At 28.5% G+C, this 17,704-nt stretch overlaps 1 protein-coding gene across 1 annotated transcript; it reads left to right on the plus strand.

Annotated features, from left to right (window-relative positions):
• The first annotated feature begins 12,503 nt into the window (after window positions 1-12,503).
• On the plus strand, window positions 12,504-15,054 carry LOC146883316 (uncharacterized). Its single transcript, XM_085667616.1, has 4 exons — window positions 12,504-12,626; window positions 13,076-13,160; window positions 13,637-13,870; window positions 14,710-15,054. Exons 1-4 carry the CDS (start codon window positions 12,510-12,512, stop codon window positions 14,733-14,735), a joined length of 462 nt encoding a protein of 153 aa, XP_085523742.1. The 5' UTR covers window positions 12,504-12,509; the 3' UTR covers window positions 14,736-15,054.
• Window positions 15,055-17,704: the final 2,650 nt, after the last annotated feature.

Genomic DNA, 17,704 nt, shown 5'->3' on the forward strand with positions numbered 1-17,704 from the left:
TATATATATATATATATATATATATATATATATATATATATATATATATATATTAGTAAAAAACATTATAGCCTAATTTTTTCTAAGTTGCACATCTTGTCTTCTGTCTTCATTCTTCAAACTTCAAGTATTGGTACGTTGTCTTCTTCCAAGTACACCCATTGACATTCTTCTCTTTCCTTTACTTGAAATTGGGCATATACATCAAATCCTAGATAGATAATGACGTTTATGGTATACTTGTTGTCAGATGATGAAATCAAAATAAGAATACTTGGCACGTGGCAATTGAGGTTTATTGTTTTTTTATTTTGTTTATTTTTTAAGAATCAATTGGAGAAAATGGACTTTTTGATCAAAACACTAATTAAAGAATTTTAATTGTGTTGAATGTCATTTTATATTTACTTTTATAATTATTTGGACTTGTGTGAACTTGAATTTATTTGAACTTTATTTAAAATTTATGATAGTGATGTATTTTATTTTATTTTATTTGAATTTATGATTAAATATTTGTTTTTTAAATAATTTTGTAAATACCCGCGGGTACTCGTGGATACCCGCGGATATGAAAAAAATAGGCGGATACCCGCATAACGGATACCCGACGGATATGGGTACGGGTACGGGGCAAATATTTATCTAGCGGGTAGGGTACGAGGGAGCTACTACCTGTACCCTACCCGTCCCGTTGACATCCCTAGTTATGGTTGTTTATTACAGTATATTATTACAATATATTTCTTATTTCATTTTTTATGTGCAATTTAATAATAACAAATTAATGTACTAAAATGTGTATTTTAGTTTACAAATTTAATTTTAGTATTGTTATGAATAAATAAATCTGAATATTTAAAATATGAAGTTGTTAAAAAAAATTAATGTTGATGTTTTTTTTAAACACAGATTCATGTTTTGTGTGTGTGTTTTTTAAATAAGGATTGATGTTTGTTTGAGTTTTTTTAGGTTAGTAAATATATATTTATTAAAAGAGATTGAGAAAAATAATAATTTTTTTTAAGTTTATAATTAAGTTTTATATAAAATTAACATGAATTTTTTTATATATATAAATTTTGAAAGTTAATATATATATTTATAATATGTAAAGAGTTGAGTCTCTACAATGGATTAAAAATAATAAGAATGGATTATGTAAAAATATATAGAGTAAACTCATTAAAAATATTAAGCATAAATCATATAGTTAAAATATTAAGCATAAATCATATAGAAAAAACGTAAAATGAGTAAACTATATAAAAATTAAAAGAATAGACAACATATAAAAAATGAAAAAAATTAGACTTTTTAAAATATATAGTTAAATGATGCAGAAAAAAAAAATGTAAAAGGCAGATGATCTTATGGTATGAATGTTACACGAAAAACAAATTGCAAACAATAAATTCTGTAAACATAAAAGGTCAGACAATGTAAAAAAATACAAGGTTAAACGATCTAAAAATATAAAAATTAGACATAAAAATGTAAAGATACTTATATTATTATTCTTGGCCTTAATTTCATCTCATTTTTTATAATTATCATTTATGTATTTTTTTAAAAAAAAATATGTTAATTTTGTTTAATTATGACTTAAAATATTATGTTTAATTGTTTTAAGCTGATGTTTTATCTTATACTTAATTTATTTTATTTTAATGCAATTCTTTGGTAATATAAAGATGAAATTTTAACTTTTGTAAAGTGAAAATAACTTTTTTTTAGTGAAAGTAAGATATTTTAGGAGCAAAATTAATGTTTCTAGTTTATTTTAACAGTATTATAAAATTTAAATTATGGTGACATAGTTTACATGTCAAAGTAAAAATAAAAATAAATTATTAAATAATAAAATTACAATTTTTAGTTTTGGTATTATAAAAGATTTTAAATTAATTAATAAACATACATAAAGTGTAATTTCTACAATTACGAAGAGTACACCTGAGACTTCAATACAATTTCATTTCCTACCATATAGAATATGACTATGACAACAGTAAATAATTCTCAACTAATCCAACATCATCTATTATATTAAACCAATAATTAAACAAATAACTACATTGAGTAGAAGAATCCACCTTTTGTTTCCAATAGAAAATGTTTCTATATTTCCTAGCCAAACGAATTAAAAAACTACGAGTGATGTTAAAATACAACCGAAGCACCATCATTAAAAATTCAATATATTATGTTTGATATATTATCTCCACTTGTTAGATGTATGAAGAAAGGAGTAAAACAGCCAGAGAAGAAAGTAACAAACAAAAGTTGTTAAGATAAATAGGACAATTCTTCTCAAAACAGGAGCCGGTGAATTGATTTTACCTAATTTTACATAATTTAATTTTTTTGAAATAGTTTTTAAAAAAATAGCTTGTTAAAAATAATTACATGGGATGTTTAAGTAGATTGATTGTTTATATCATGACAAAAATAAGGAGAGAAAAGATAGAACAACTACGAAAAAAATTTATACTAGTTTTTTATTTCTTAAAATCAACATTCAGTTTCTTATAACAAACCGACCACTTGCATCAAACACAAGAACACTTTCATAACGAGTTTCAGCAAATAACACAACACAAATTCATAATTCAGTAATCAGATTGAATACACCTATTCAATTTTAATCTTCCTTCACATTGCTAAGCCAAAATCCATGAAATTGATTCCAAACTTGATAAACATTAGTTGTTCCCTTCAATATGCTTTAAGAATGCTTTCTCTGAATCTTTCCAAGAATTCAATTGTTGAACTTTATTATGGTAGAATACTAGTTTTCGTGTTTAAAAACCTGTTATGAGAATATTAATCAATTCTATTATTTTTCTAATTGATTAGGTCTCTAATCTATTAGATTATTAGTTTAACCCATTAATTCATAAGTTTTTCGGCTAACTTTTAAGTTTTCGAATTCATAATAGTATGTACAAGTTAAGATGATTTTGTGTGTTTCTACTTTGGCCTAATTCTAACCTACCTTGATTTATATCCTAACCATAAAAAGATATACATGACATAGTGCATTTTTCCTATCTCAGGGACATCATCAAAAACACACAACTCTGCCACACATATATACAAATTACAATTCTAGCTCAATGCTATAGGGACAATAAAAATGTCGAAGATCCTTTGCCAAATGTGGAATTAGCAACAAAGACAATTGTTTTGTGATCAACTTGCCAGAAATTTTTGACAGACAAACTTGTATAATTCATTAGTTTCGGCCACAATTTCATTCCTTTCCACCTAGAAAACAACTACACTATCAATAAATAACTCTCAAATAATTCAATTCCATTCATTTATGACATTGAATAGCAATACAACGTAACTACAAGAAAAAAAAATCCCAAAACAAATCCATTTTGTCATATTAACACAAATGCAAAGGGTGGTTTAAATAACAAAAAAGTCAACTAAAGTAAGTGAATTTAACAAAACTTATACTAGTAACAAATTATATACAACCATAACATAAAAATATAAAAAACATAAAACCATAAGAATAACAAAAAAAACCATAAGAATAACAAAAAAACCATAAACATAATGAAAAAGCAAACTTGCCATGGAAAGTAAAACCTAAACAGAACAACACTGTAATCACACACCCAGTGAATAAAATAAAACCATACACCCAATTCCAGTCATAAATGAAGTTAAGGAAGACATCAACATAACTACCAAAAAGAATCACAAAATGAAATCATTATAGTGTATCAACACAACAACAATGCAGATGTACAACAAATACCAAGGCCACAAAAATACACAACAAAAAAATACCCCTTTACTAAAAAGATAACTTCTTCCATATATGTAGTGGAGAGCTGGAACGGAAATACAAAACTCACCTAAATGAAACAAAATAAAAACCAAACATCTATCACAACAACATATAAAGCAATCCAATCTTTGTCGGTGCTTTGTAGTGCTCGTGCCAATAGAAAGAATAACATAATTGAAACGGTAAATGACATAAAAGCCTATACAATGAACATATGTCAAATGTTGAGGCATAGGTAAAATGAGAATTTTCATAACCGGAAACATGAAAAAAAAAATCATGTTTTAGGATAGGTGTCAATAGTATAGAATAAGTAGTTTAGATATTTTAATGGTATATCTATAACAACATATAAAGAAGATTCTCTCTTCTGTGTTCACGTTTCAAAATTTCAATTTTACTCTTTAAAATGTAATTATTTATTACATTTTTAAAAATTGACCGTTATTTTTACAAACATTTTATAAAATCGTCTATCTCTACTTCTTTTTTTCCTATTTATCAACCGTTATTCTCTCATCTTTTCTGATATATTTCACTTTATTTTTCATAAATATAATTTTATTTTATATATTAACTTAATAACATTACAATATCATCACTTACTAATATAATATCACACATATTTAAAAAATGTGTACACACAAACGTGACAACGCCTGTTTTTACACTAGTTATTTTAAGATATTTTGCTTTAGGACAAGTGTCAAAAGTGTAGATATAGGTCATTTAGAAATTTCACCACTACATTGTTTTACCATATTTATAGTTGAATATTAGTGAATGTAAGTCAGTCGAAACTACCAACGTTGGTAAATTCTAATCAAGTCATCAAATCTAGGGGTGGCAATTAGGCCTGGCTCGGTGGGTCACCCTGTAGGCCTGCACAAAATACGCGGGGTAGGCCTAGAAGTTGAACCCGCAAGTCCAGCCCGTCCTGCATAAGCCCATGACCCAAACTGGCTGGCCTGCGACCCACACGGGTCGGCCCGCACGCCTGCATAAAAAAAGGATTTAATTATGTCTTTGGTCCCATTTTCATAGCAAAATCTCAATTTGGTCCCGTTATTTTTTTTTATCTCAATTTGCTCCCTGTTTTGAGAATTTTGATCTCAATTTAGTCCTTTCTGTTAGTGGTACAGTAACAACGTTAAATGGGACTCCACGTGGATTTTTTTATTTATTTTTTTTGAATTTATTTATTTATTTTTTTGAATTTTTTTTAAAAATAAAAAAATTTGCCACGTGTCAAACTGTCGTCGTGCCACGTGTCAGTGACAGAGTGATGTGACAGTGATAATGTCAAGTGTCAGTATTATGCCACGTGTCATTTATTCATAAATTGTTTCAATTTAGTCCCTATTTTTGTAAAAATAGTACAATTTCATCCCTCTCCAAATTGAAACAAAAATTAATTTTTATATAAATGTTATACAAATATTTTTATTAAATTTGATATTTTATTCAAATTGATATTTTATTATATATTTTTAACATAGCTAAGTTTATTTAAATTTGTGTTTCACATTCAACTTTACTTAAAATTGTTTTCAAATTTAAAATTTATATGTTTTTTACTGTTACATGAACTAGTTAATTTATGAATTTTTTTCTATTAACATTATTTTCTATTAACAACTTTAAAACAATTTTAAATAAAGTTCAATGTAAAATATTAATTAAATGAACTTAATTTTGTTAAAAATATTTACTTGAAATATCAATTTTGATAGAAATATTTGTGTACATTTATATAGAAATTAAATTTGATTTCAATTTGGAGAGGGATAAAATTGCCGAATTTTTACAAAAATTGGAATTGAATTGAGACAAAAATTAAAATAAAAGGACCAAATTGAGAAAGTGGAAATGACACCTGACATATAAGTGACACATGTCATTGTCACTACCACATCACTCTCACTACCACGTGGCACAATGACAACTTAACACATGGCAAATTTTTTATTTTAAAAAAAAAATCAAAAATAAAAAATCAAAAAAATTAAAAAAAAAAGTCAAAAAATCCAAGAACTGACACTTGACACTCCCTCTAACGAAAATGGGGACCAAAGATATGATTAGATAAAAAACAAAACTTGCATTTGTGTATATTAGTTACTTTTTTTATGGATTGTTGTACTAACGTTCCAAATTCTTGTATAATTGGAAAACAAAAGTATTATGTATTTTTTAATGTGCTAAAAATTAAAGAATACATTGTGTATGTCATAGTATGAAGATGAATATGATGAAAATGTTGAATTATCAATTTATCATCCAACTCCCCAAAGTCTTTACTTAATTTTTGTGAACTTCTTAAAGTTTCCGAATTTTTAAATATTGAAAGTTTTATCATAAAAATTAAAAAATAAATAAATAAACAAAAGCAGGCTAGCCAACGGACCGACAAATCAAATAATGTGAGACGAACCAGTGATTGCAGCTCGCATAAATTATGCAGAACAGGACGAGCCAGTCCGCGATATATGAATCTTATGCGGACCGAACCAGTCAACATTACCATCCCTAATGAAATTTCAACATTATAAACAACTTGGTAAAATGTAATCATATGATCAAATCTCAACATTATTAACTCTTATCTATAACAATTCAATTCATGAAAAGGTTCACTTCTTTAATTTACGTATTTCAAAATACTCATTTTACCATTTAATATATAATTATTTATTAAATTTTTATATATTGTTAAATTATTATTATAGCCGATAGATGAACCCAAGCGGCTATCAGTAAAAAAAAAAAAATCAAATTAGCAGGGAATTCAAATTCCATTTAAACTCTTCTTCTTCTTCATCGCACACAAATACTTTTTGATGAACAATGTCAGAACTACAACCACCTTCTTCACCTTTTTCTTCATCCGCCATGGATCCTCTCGGCTTGCTCAAAAATAAACTCAACCCCGACGGTTCCCTCACCAAAAACGACATCATTCCGAGTGAAAAATCAACTACTTTAAACTTTAATCAAGCTTATTCTTGTTATATGCTGAATATAACTTTTATTTGTATATAATGCAAACAAAATTACATGATTTACACAAATGTCAATATGAGTGAAACACTTGTACGATATATATGTGATGCAAAGTGTCTTTATTGGTGTAGTTTTTCATCCATATGACATATGATGAACCCAGTTGGCAGAATAGGTAAAAAATATGATGTCCAACCTCATCTTTTTTTTCTTGTAATGCATGCGTAATAATTAACAAATATATTATGAATCTTGTTTTAATTTTTATTATTTGACTTGTATGTTTTAATATTCTATACAGGGATCATATATTTTTATCATAGAATAATTAATTTTTTAACATTAAAATTAAACAGTTAATTTTATATACCATCAAATTAGCTATACTAGATTTACTAGCGAAAATTAATGAAATATAGATTATCTAACATAGATTTACTAAGTTAGATATAGATTAACAGTTGCTATATATAAAATAAACTGTACAATCTACGGTGATAAAATTTACTGATCAGGAAGCTCTCAAATAGATTATTAACGTATTGAATCTAGCACTGGACTAAAGGAATGAATCCAATAATTGTCAATGTGTACCAACTTGAATAAGTTCCTATGAGTGGATATTCTTAAGATGGTACTTTTTAGTTGTACTTTGAATATGTAGGTCCTCTATTTGCCTTTGATATTTTTGCTACACACATCTATTAGGTTGTTTTTTTTATCTAAGAACCTCAATGTAAAATCAGGATCTGTATAAGGGTTGAGACACCCCTAAAGTGTCTCTGTATATATATTAATATTCTTTGCTGATAAAAAAAATATACACAATAAAAAAAAGAAAATATACATATATATATATATATATATATATATATATATATATATATATATATATATTTTAAAGACGGCAGTTTGTTGTTTCAAAATCTTGAATTCGTCATTAATTAAATTAGAATTAAAATTTTAAAAGATATAATTACTAAAAAATTTTTTTTGATGAATAAGTTATAGTTAAAAATTAATTATAAAAAATATATAATATAAAAAATTACATGTATAGGAAAATATTGTTCTATAAAAATAAGATTTCACATTCAAATAAGTAAAAGAGTTGAATAATTTTATCTTATTCGATTATTGAAGATAGCACATGAAAAATAAGTAGAAACCAATAGTTTGTGATTTATTTCCACCGTTTCTTCACTAAATAATACAAAAACATATAAGAATTGAGAAAAAAGAATGCATAGTTTGAAAAGAGATTTTTTTTTACAGCAATAAGTTTGAAAAGCAAATTAACTAGACACCATTGAAGAGACAATACAAAAAATTATCTTAATTTTCTTCCTCTATTCATGTCACCAATTTTTTTATTCTTATTATGTGTTCATTTTTGTTAAAATTGAATGACTTGGATTATAAAATAAATGTTAAAATGTCATTTTGGTCTCATTTTTGTCAACTTTTATTAAATATAGGTCCCAATTTTTGTTTTGTACTCAAAAATGATCCTAATTTTTGTCATTTTGATTCAATTAGGTCCTAACGTCATTTAAATTGTTAACGTTTCATTGTGCAGTTGGCATTTATGTGCTACATGTCGCATTAGTAAACCTGTGTGGCAATGTTTTAAGTTTAATGAGATGTTTAATCATATATTTAAACAAATTATTTTAAAATAAATGAAAAGGAAAAGTAAAAAAATAGAATGTTTAAAAATTCTTTGTCTTGGTCTTAGGGTTTATAAAAATTTAAGAGGGCATGTTCTTGCTCGTGATTGGAACGTTAAGCTTGAGTGAAATAAGTTATGTCTCGGACCCAATCTTCTTCATATATTGTAATAACTGTGTGCAGCATAGTCTTACCTCGTCTAAAGGTGGGGGGCATAAGGTTTTGGGGTTAAGACCCATTTGTGATTGTGGAGAAGTTATAGTTCTACGGACAACAAGAACTCCGAAAAATGTGGGTAGAAAGTTCTTAACATTTAAAATTAACCAAAATTAATTTTATTGATGATTTGATAAATTATTAACATTTAAAATATAAATATAAAAAAGTACATAATGTTGAAAAACGAAAATACATAATGTTATAAATATAAAACCTGAATATAGAGTTTAAAGCTACTCAAACAAAGATTAATCTATTGATCCCTTCGTTGTTCTTTTTCCTAGTCAACTATTGATTCTTTCTCAAAAAGAGAAAGATAACTCTTTGAATAGGGTTTACATTATTAGGTCATGAATATTTCTGTAGAGAGTATTTCTGGAGATGATCAGAGAGTATTTCTAGAGAGCAATGGCAACAATTTCTTATGCTATTGGAAAGTTCTATCAGTAATTTCGATACCTCTAATGCAAGTCAAATGCAAGGATCCTTGAACATGGCTTTCACAGATCATGGTGTCTAAAAACATTCTCAAATCAAATTATGTAAATTATAGTGTTAGTTAAACTGCCTATAGTCTAAAGCACAATATTATAGTGAAAAACAATGGCCAGAGCCATACGAGTATTTCTAAATTAACCCACAAATAACAATGAATTATCAACACTTGCTATATTATTAGCATGAAAGCTCACATGTTGGATAGCCAGCGGTATGATGCCAGTACAATTTTGGTCTCCCTGCAAAAATCATTATTAAAATGTAAACAAAAAAACACAACTTTAAAGATCTAGTAAATTTATAAAAATACATCATGAAGAAGATTCTAGGGAAATACATCAATGTGTTAATTTCACAAGAAATGGTAAAGAGCATACGTAGATCACTAACTTTTACCTTTGATTTGATCATATAACTTTTCACAAAGAAAATAGTCATGTTTATTTTAATCTGTAAATAGATTATTTTTAATCTTTGCAATTTTAGAGGATAAAAAGTAAAATAGAAAAATAAAACTCATGTGCATACATATGAACTAAAAATTATTGAATTGATATTTATAAGAATCAAAATAAAATAATTCTTCATTGTAGAAATCTAAAGGAAAAGTTTTTAAAACTATAAATGATTAAGCCTAAAGTTAATATTACTCTACTATAACTAAAAGATAATAAGAGATTAAAATTAACATGACTGTAAACATGACAGAACTATGATTTCTCAAGTAACATGAAAGAGTTCAGACATTAAGCAATTGCTAGCAAAAGGGCATTATGAAGTTTTGAAGTCAATCTTTTTCATTCTCCATTGAAAAATAAGTACATTAATAGTTCTTTTAATTTCTTCCTGATGGTAACTTAATTACCTGGTGTAGTGGTGCTTTCGGCACAAATACCATTATTTCCATTAATTTCATGTTAAGAAAAGAAAGTAGTAGTTCAATTGATTTCCATTAATCTTATGTATAGTACCTGATATCCTCCCACCGAGTGAATAACAATGCAAGCATTAGCAAAGTCAATAAGCCAATAAGGCTCATAAAATCCAAACCCTTTTAAGAGTCTCTAGTGTTTGATTTCCAAAAGTTGCATATCCAAAGCATCCACACAAGGCACAAACAGACAGATTATGATTAAGTAGAGCATGTTCATACAACTAACAAGGGCATCTTTCAGTCTTAATAGAAATGCAAAAATCCTCACCTCATGTTTCTCCATTTCTTGTTTCCACATAGCAGCGTCCCAAAAGTCAACTCCAATGGCTCTGCAATACGTTCCCACTTTTATATTGGTGTGGTTTTTCACGACTTCAGATTGCTAAAGTGAATCAATAACAACAAGTTAAAAAGACAAAATACAAAATGCCAAGAAGCAAAAGTATTGATCCATCACAACTACAAGAAAAATGCTTATTATCTACGAAAATTTATCAATAAATATAGTTCATAAATAATTTTATTTTATCTACGAAAGTAAAATACATTATCTACGAAAGTTTCCTAGGTAACCATAAAATATATTATTTACGACATTTTCGTAGGTAACTATAACAGAAACTTTTCATACGAAGTATTATCTACAACATTTAGTGTAGACAATAAATATCATTTAAAAAAATATAAAAATTATTTAAGAAAATGTTATTTACAAGATAATTTCGTATGCAATCTTATGTAATTTATTTTTTTATTAAAAATATGTTTTTAGTATATAGCTTATTGTAAAACAACGTTCAGTCGTTCATCCCCTCACTTTGTTCATCTCTTTCCTTTGATGCTCGCTGTTCAATATCTCTCTCATTGCTCACTGATGCTCATTCTTGTTAATCCTGCTCATCGAACGTCTCACTACAAGTTGTTCATCAAAAGCTCACTGTGGTGTTCGTCCCAGGCTGATGCTCACACTTATGCGAACCACTATGTGAACGATTGTGTGAACGATAGTAGTGTGAACGATTGACGCTCACGCTCACGCTCCCAAGCTGACGCTCACACTCTATATCTCGACCCAGCTCGCAGGTGTTTGAATGCCATTTTTCGTGAGGAAAGCAGAGATCGAACCCAATTCGAGACTGTGCGAATGAGGTTTACAGAGTGGGGTTCTTTTTTCAAAAAATAAGAAATTGGGGTTTTTAGCAAGTAAGTGAATGGTTTAGGGTTTTAGATTTTACATTTTTTTGGACAATTTTATTCGATCTTCCACTTTTTCAATGTTAATCTTAGTAACAATTTAATTTTAATGTAGGGTCTGTTTTATGAAAAAACCAATAATTGCTATGCTGAATCCACCTCTTTGGAGACTCTCTTTACAGCTACTCCTTGTTTTCCAATAGCCCCTTATACATAGTTCCAAATCCACCTTGTCCAAGCTTGTTTTCAAGGCTGAATCCATAAGTTGCTTTCGTGAGATCCCTTAGCCTAAACTTTTTCGGAGCCATAGAGGAGTATTGAATCTGTTGTATGGAGTTGATGTTGTTTATGTTGATGCCGACATGATTGTCAGGGGCATCTTCTGTGAAATTGTGTCCTGTGTCAAACTCCACTACTATAGGATAGCAGCCTGTGAAGTTCCATTGGAAGTAGCATTTACAATGCCAAGCCATTGTCTATCACTGTTTTGTGGGACAGTCCTATCTGAAGTTAAGATAAAGGCCAAGCCTTCACCACCAAGGGTAGTTTCTGGAGTTGTGTTGAGCACAAAAGTGGTGTTGAAGGAACCAATAATTGAATAAGAAAGAAAAGAAAGATTTTATTAAGAAGAAGAGCACAAGAAATAGGAGAGAAATATCGTCCAAGGATTTCCTCTTTACGAATGATTTTTCGTTTCAAAAAGAGTCAATGCTCAATCTACAAATCAACATATATCCATCCACGTTTCCCTTTACTTCCTCCTATATATTTAACTCATTAACTCCCCCTTGCCCATGACTTAGATGCTGCCCCTTTTAATAATTCTAGGAAGTTTGAACTTTAATCCTTCCTAAAGTGCACTATTTAGAATTTAAATTTTGGATAACTTCTTCGTTTTGTACCAACATATCAATATTATGACTGCAGTTTGAGTAGTGAGGAAAAGGAAAAACATAATGGTATACCGTTTCAGTTTTACAAGATATATTTGTTCTGTCAGGTTGAAGTTACAAGATATACATGATACTAATTGATCCTGATTACCAAAGATAATTACTGACACTTCTTTTGACATTTTATTCCTTTGAACTTGTTATCCATCATGAAAAAAATGAATCTACTCCTTTTAGCTGATATTTTTTTGCTTTTTATGATTTTATGTTGAAACAGGTTGGTCGAATGACATTGGTGGGCTGTTGGCTCTTGGGTATACTGTTGTGGTTAGTTATAAGCGTGCATCGACAACTGTCAATAATGGCAAGGTTACCATCTCTTTTGAGACCATTGATGTTCTTGGTGAGACATTTATATGGTGATGAGAGGAACTAATAGAAATGTATAGTTTTTTCTGATCCCATTAGACATGTTCTATGTAAGATGCGATCGTTTTGAGGACTCACCAGTCACCATGTATTTTATGTAAAGCATCTTATTGTAGATTTCATTATACTTATTGTTGTTTCTTTTTTTTTTTTACGAAGGGTCTAGTCATAGTAGTATAAATAAGGGTTAATTCTTATATCATATTTAAAATACCTTATTTTCTCATTTTTGAGGATTTTTTATCCTTGCACTGTGAACTCTTTTTTTGTTTTTACAGTTTCTTATATGAAAGACTTTCCATGGTTTCTTCCATTTTGTTAAATAGAATTTTTTTTTTATACTTTCTGCTCAGTCTGATTAAGCCTTGTCTGGTTGATAATATGGTGAGTTACTTATCTGAAAAATTGAAAAAAAAATCTCAGACTGTTGGAACGGAAGCATCAAGGATGGGTATTGATGAACCTTGGATTACCAAATCATATCTGGAAATGATTCTGGAGAGAAAAGGTAGGGATTGGGATGCTCTCCCTTTAATATAGTTTATGCACATTTAGTTAATTCAGTTGTTTTCCTTACAAGTGATGATAACTGGTACAACATGAAAAATATTGTGTTTTGAAGAGTGTGAGGACAACATATGGCCAATTACCTTCATGACTACTTGAATTGTTTATTTCCAGTAGATTATCTTAATTTTCTAGACTAGTGCAAAGATAAGAACATTTGTACACATATTTAATCTTTTTTTAAAACAGTTCAATATAATTAATTTGACAAGAGGCTATGAAAGAAGCAAATATTGTGCAGTGAGTGGTTTAGAGAGTTGTCAAAGCATGAAGGGGTCCAATAAAATGTGGAGAGCAGAAAGGGATATTTGCTATGTTGTAGTTATAGATTTAAATTATAGATATATTATAGTTATAGATTACAAATTGGAGAGAAGTTGCATTTACTTGTATTCAACTTCTCACTTCCATTTGTAGGTGTACCTCGTCTTAGTACTCCACCACTTGTGTCTAATACTACTGAGGCTGGTAGTCAAGAAACAACGATCATTGCCCCAAAACCAATACGCGTTACTCCTGATGTTGTTACTGGGCTTGAGGATTTACCTCAGCCATGGACTCGATCACCAACAAAATCTAAAATGGAACCTGTTGTGGCTGCATGGCATTTCATATCTTCAGATTCCTCCCAGCCTGACAATTCAGTCCTAGGTATTTTTCCTTGAATTGGAGGATGCAAATAATTTTGTAGATAATGCCTTTACTTTATGTATTTAAAAGAATGTGCACATTATATTAATTATTCAAACAACCATATTAAAGAAAATAAGAGTTTTCTTTTTATGTAAACAGTGAATCAAATGTGATCATGTCAATAGTTTCAGTATTTTGTCAAATACACATAGTTATGAAAGATTTTCTATCCATCTAAGACTAGAGATCATACGATCCATTTGCATATATATATATATATATATATATATATATATATATATATATATATATATATATATATATATATATATATATATATCGACCTCTAATTAAAATTTGCAATTACATTATTTATTATCTCTGCTTTTTTTTCTAATTCCACAACAAATAATTAATAATAGAATAAAAATATTTAATATTCGTTGATATTGAGAACAGTACAACATCAAACAAAAAAATATTTAACGAATTAAAATAAAAATTCAGTCTACTTTTTATTTAATATGTTTAATTGGTTGAATGGGGCCACCCAGGTTAGAATAGACTAAACATTAACCCACCTTTTCGAAAATTTATTGCATGCAAGGGCTCACAAATAGACTATACATTTTTTATTATTTAAAATTTATTTAAAAACTCAAAAAAATATTTATATCTTATTGCTTAACTAATAACTCTCTCATCTGATGTTATAATTCATAATAAAGTATTACATTTGTACACTTGATGGCAACAAGGTTGTTCTTTCTAACATCTTTAAAAGTATTAAATTGGCAATTTTGTAGCAGTTTTGGTAAATTCTTAGTGTTTTTCTCACTTGTGATGCGATTATGCAGGGACAAGAAAGTGTGTGATGGATTAACAGACGAAAGCATGGAATCAATGTGTGGAAGGTCTGAAATTCAACAGTGTGACTTGTGATCTGTACATTGCAGATGCATACTTCGGGCTTCTAATGGTAGGACCAGGTGGTGGAGTGGCTAAGCAGTTAGCCACTTCTGCAGAAGGGGTTCCGTTTAGGTTCACAAATTCCTTGGACATTCACCCCAAAACCGGTGAAGTTTACTTCACAGACAGTAGCATCCTATTCCAGAGAAGCTAAATTCTGAACCCATGTTAACTTGTTAAAAATTCGAATGCTTTGTGAGTGATTACAGTGTGTTGTGCTTTGTGTGAACGAATGTGCATGTAAAAGTCATATTGAATAATTTTCTAGTTTATTTTATATTTGTAAGTTTGTAACCTTATATAAATATTTGATTGATATTTAGTGCTAATTTGGAGTTATTAAGGTTCATAGAGTTTCAGAGAATTGAAGCTTGATTTTACTCCTGGGGGAAAGAATTATTACAACAACATTGATTGTTGTGATATAGTTATGTATAGCTAAGAAAGGAAACTAACTTCCAGGAGACTTCAAACAACTACCACTCAGCTTTCAGTTAGATAGATGAACAACCAACTGACTTAAAAACTGAAAAATACAGAGATTCTAAGAAAAACTACAGGGGGTAGAACTCTATATCTTTTAGCGCTCTCCAAGACCTGTACTTTGATATTATAATATCTCTCTACAGACCTGGTTCTTCATTCACAAGTCTCCATTTCCATTTGCCAAGTAAAGCAAAATTAAAAAATCTCATATCTTTTAAGCCTAGTCTACCCTCTTCCTTAGGTTTACACATTTGCTCCCACTTCACCCATGCAATCTTCCTCCCCTCAAACCCCATCCCCATAGGAAATCCCTTTGTATTCTTAACTTTATATCAATTTAAATATTAACTTAAGAATAAATTTATATTTACGTAGAATTAATGTAATATTATCATTTTATATTTTTATATGATATTACATAACATTGAATTTACATTGGAAACTTTTTTTTTTATTTAATGTCCTTCGAAACCGAACTTTTTTCATAGTTGATTTTTTTAAACATCAAGCCGTAGATAATATTAGGTAATATATTCCTTCTGTGTGTTTTTAGAATAAATTTCAAAATTAATACATTGAAAATCAAATCGTTTTTAATTGTGAAAAATTAATCATAATACATATAATAATATTAATAAATTTTGGATTCAAATTTGAAATCGTAACATACAATAAAAAAGAAAAAAATGTGATAACAAACATTAAATTTAACATTTAATGAAAAATATATACAAAAAATTAATTTTTGTAATAAATACTTTATAATATTTCTGATAAAAATATATAAATTCAAATATTCAAAAATTTTCGTTGACCCATAATGATATAATAATATATTAGAAAATATAATAATATATAATAATGTAAATATAAAATATAATAATATTAATATAATAAAAATATAAGGTAAAAAATAAAAATTATAAATTTTTAAACTTTTAAAGATATGAAAATAATTAACTATTTCAATTTCAATATTATTGCAAGATTAAGATTCATATATATTGTGAAAATTGGAATTCGAAATATATATATATATATATATATATATATATATATATATATATATATATATATATATATATATATTAACATTTTCTCTAAAAATAATCACCAAACTAAAACTTTAGAATGAAAGTGGTACTATTTGACTAATTAAATCAAAAATATACCAATAAAATTTGAATTTTAACATTAAAAAAAATTGTAAAATAGTGTAGGTTGTTTAATAGATTCTTATAATATCTCTAAACAACTTTCAAATATTTTTAAATTATAAGAAAGGTTCGTATTTAATAAATTATCAAAATCTGAAAAATGATAAATTGAAAAAATTTAGTGGAAATACATTAATATGCAAAATATAAAACAATAAAAGTTAAAAATATGATATAGAATGTTCCTGCAGAGAACAAACAAGATATGTTAGACACAAGTATTACCTTACCCTGGTTCGCCATCTCCTCAGCAGGCTTCTTCCCGGTTGATACATGTCGCTCATGGATATCTCGGTGTGATCGGTTTGGTCCGGAGAGGGGTTACGTGCAGAAGGGACTCCGAAGCTCAAGTCAACAAAATCTCTAAGAAAGTCAAATCTGGTGATTAGGGAAGTAATGAATAATCTAATTGCAAATTTTAATTAGAGGTCGATATATATATAAATATATATATATATATATATATATATATATATATATATATATATATATATATATATATATATATATATATATGCAAATGGATCGTATGATCTCTAGATAACTCTTAGATGGATAGAAAATCTTTCATAACTATGTGTATTTGACAAAATACTGAAACTATTGACATGATCACATTTGATTCACTGTTTACATAAAAAGAAAACTCTTATTTTCTTTAATATGGTTGTTTGAATAATTAATATAATGTGCACATTCTTTTAAATACATAAAGTAAAGGCATTATCTACAAAATTATTTGCATCCTCCAATTCAAGGAAAAATACCTAGGACTGAATTGTCAGGCTGGGAGGAATCTGAAGATATGAAATGCCATGCAGCCACAACATTTGGATCAAGATTTAAATCCAATCCACATATTTAGATCAAGTTCAAAATCCAGAATTCATTTTTTATAAAAGAAATTTAAATTGAATTTTTTAAAACTTGTGTCATTAAGGCCCGGATGACCCGGATGAGACCGATGACCCGGACGGGCTCGACGAACCGAACGGGCCGGACAACCCGGACGAGCCCGACAACCCGGACGGGCCCGACAACACGAATAAGCTCAACGACGTGAACGGGCTGGACGACCCGAATGGGTCCGACGACACGGACGAACCAGACGAACTAGACAGACCCGTCCAAACAGTCGGGCCCAATCGGGTAGTCAGACACGTTCGAGTCGTGGGGCTCG

This window comes from Vigna unguiculata, chromosome 10 (assembly GCF_037176805.1).
Source record: "Vigna unguiculata cultivar grain cowpea cultivar isolate G323 ecotype 2 chromosome 10, ASM3717680v1, whole genome shotgun sequence".
Taxonomy (NCBI): Eukaryota; Viridiplantae; Streptophyta; class Magnoliopsida; order Fabales; family Fabaceae; genus Vigna; species Vigna unguiculata.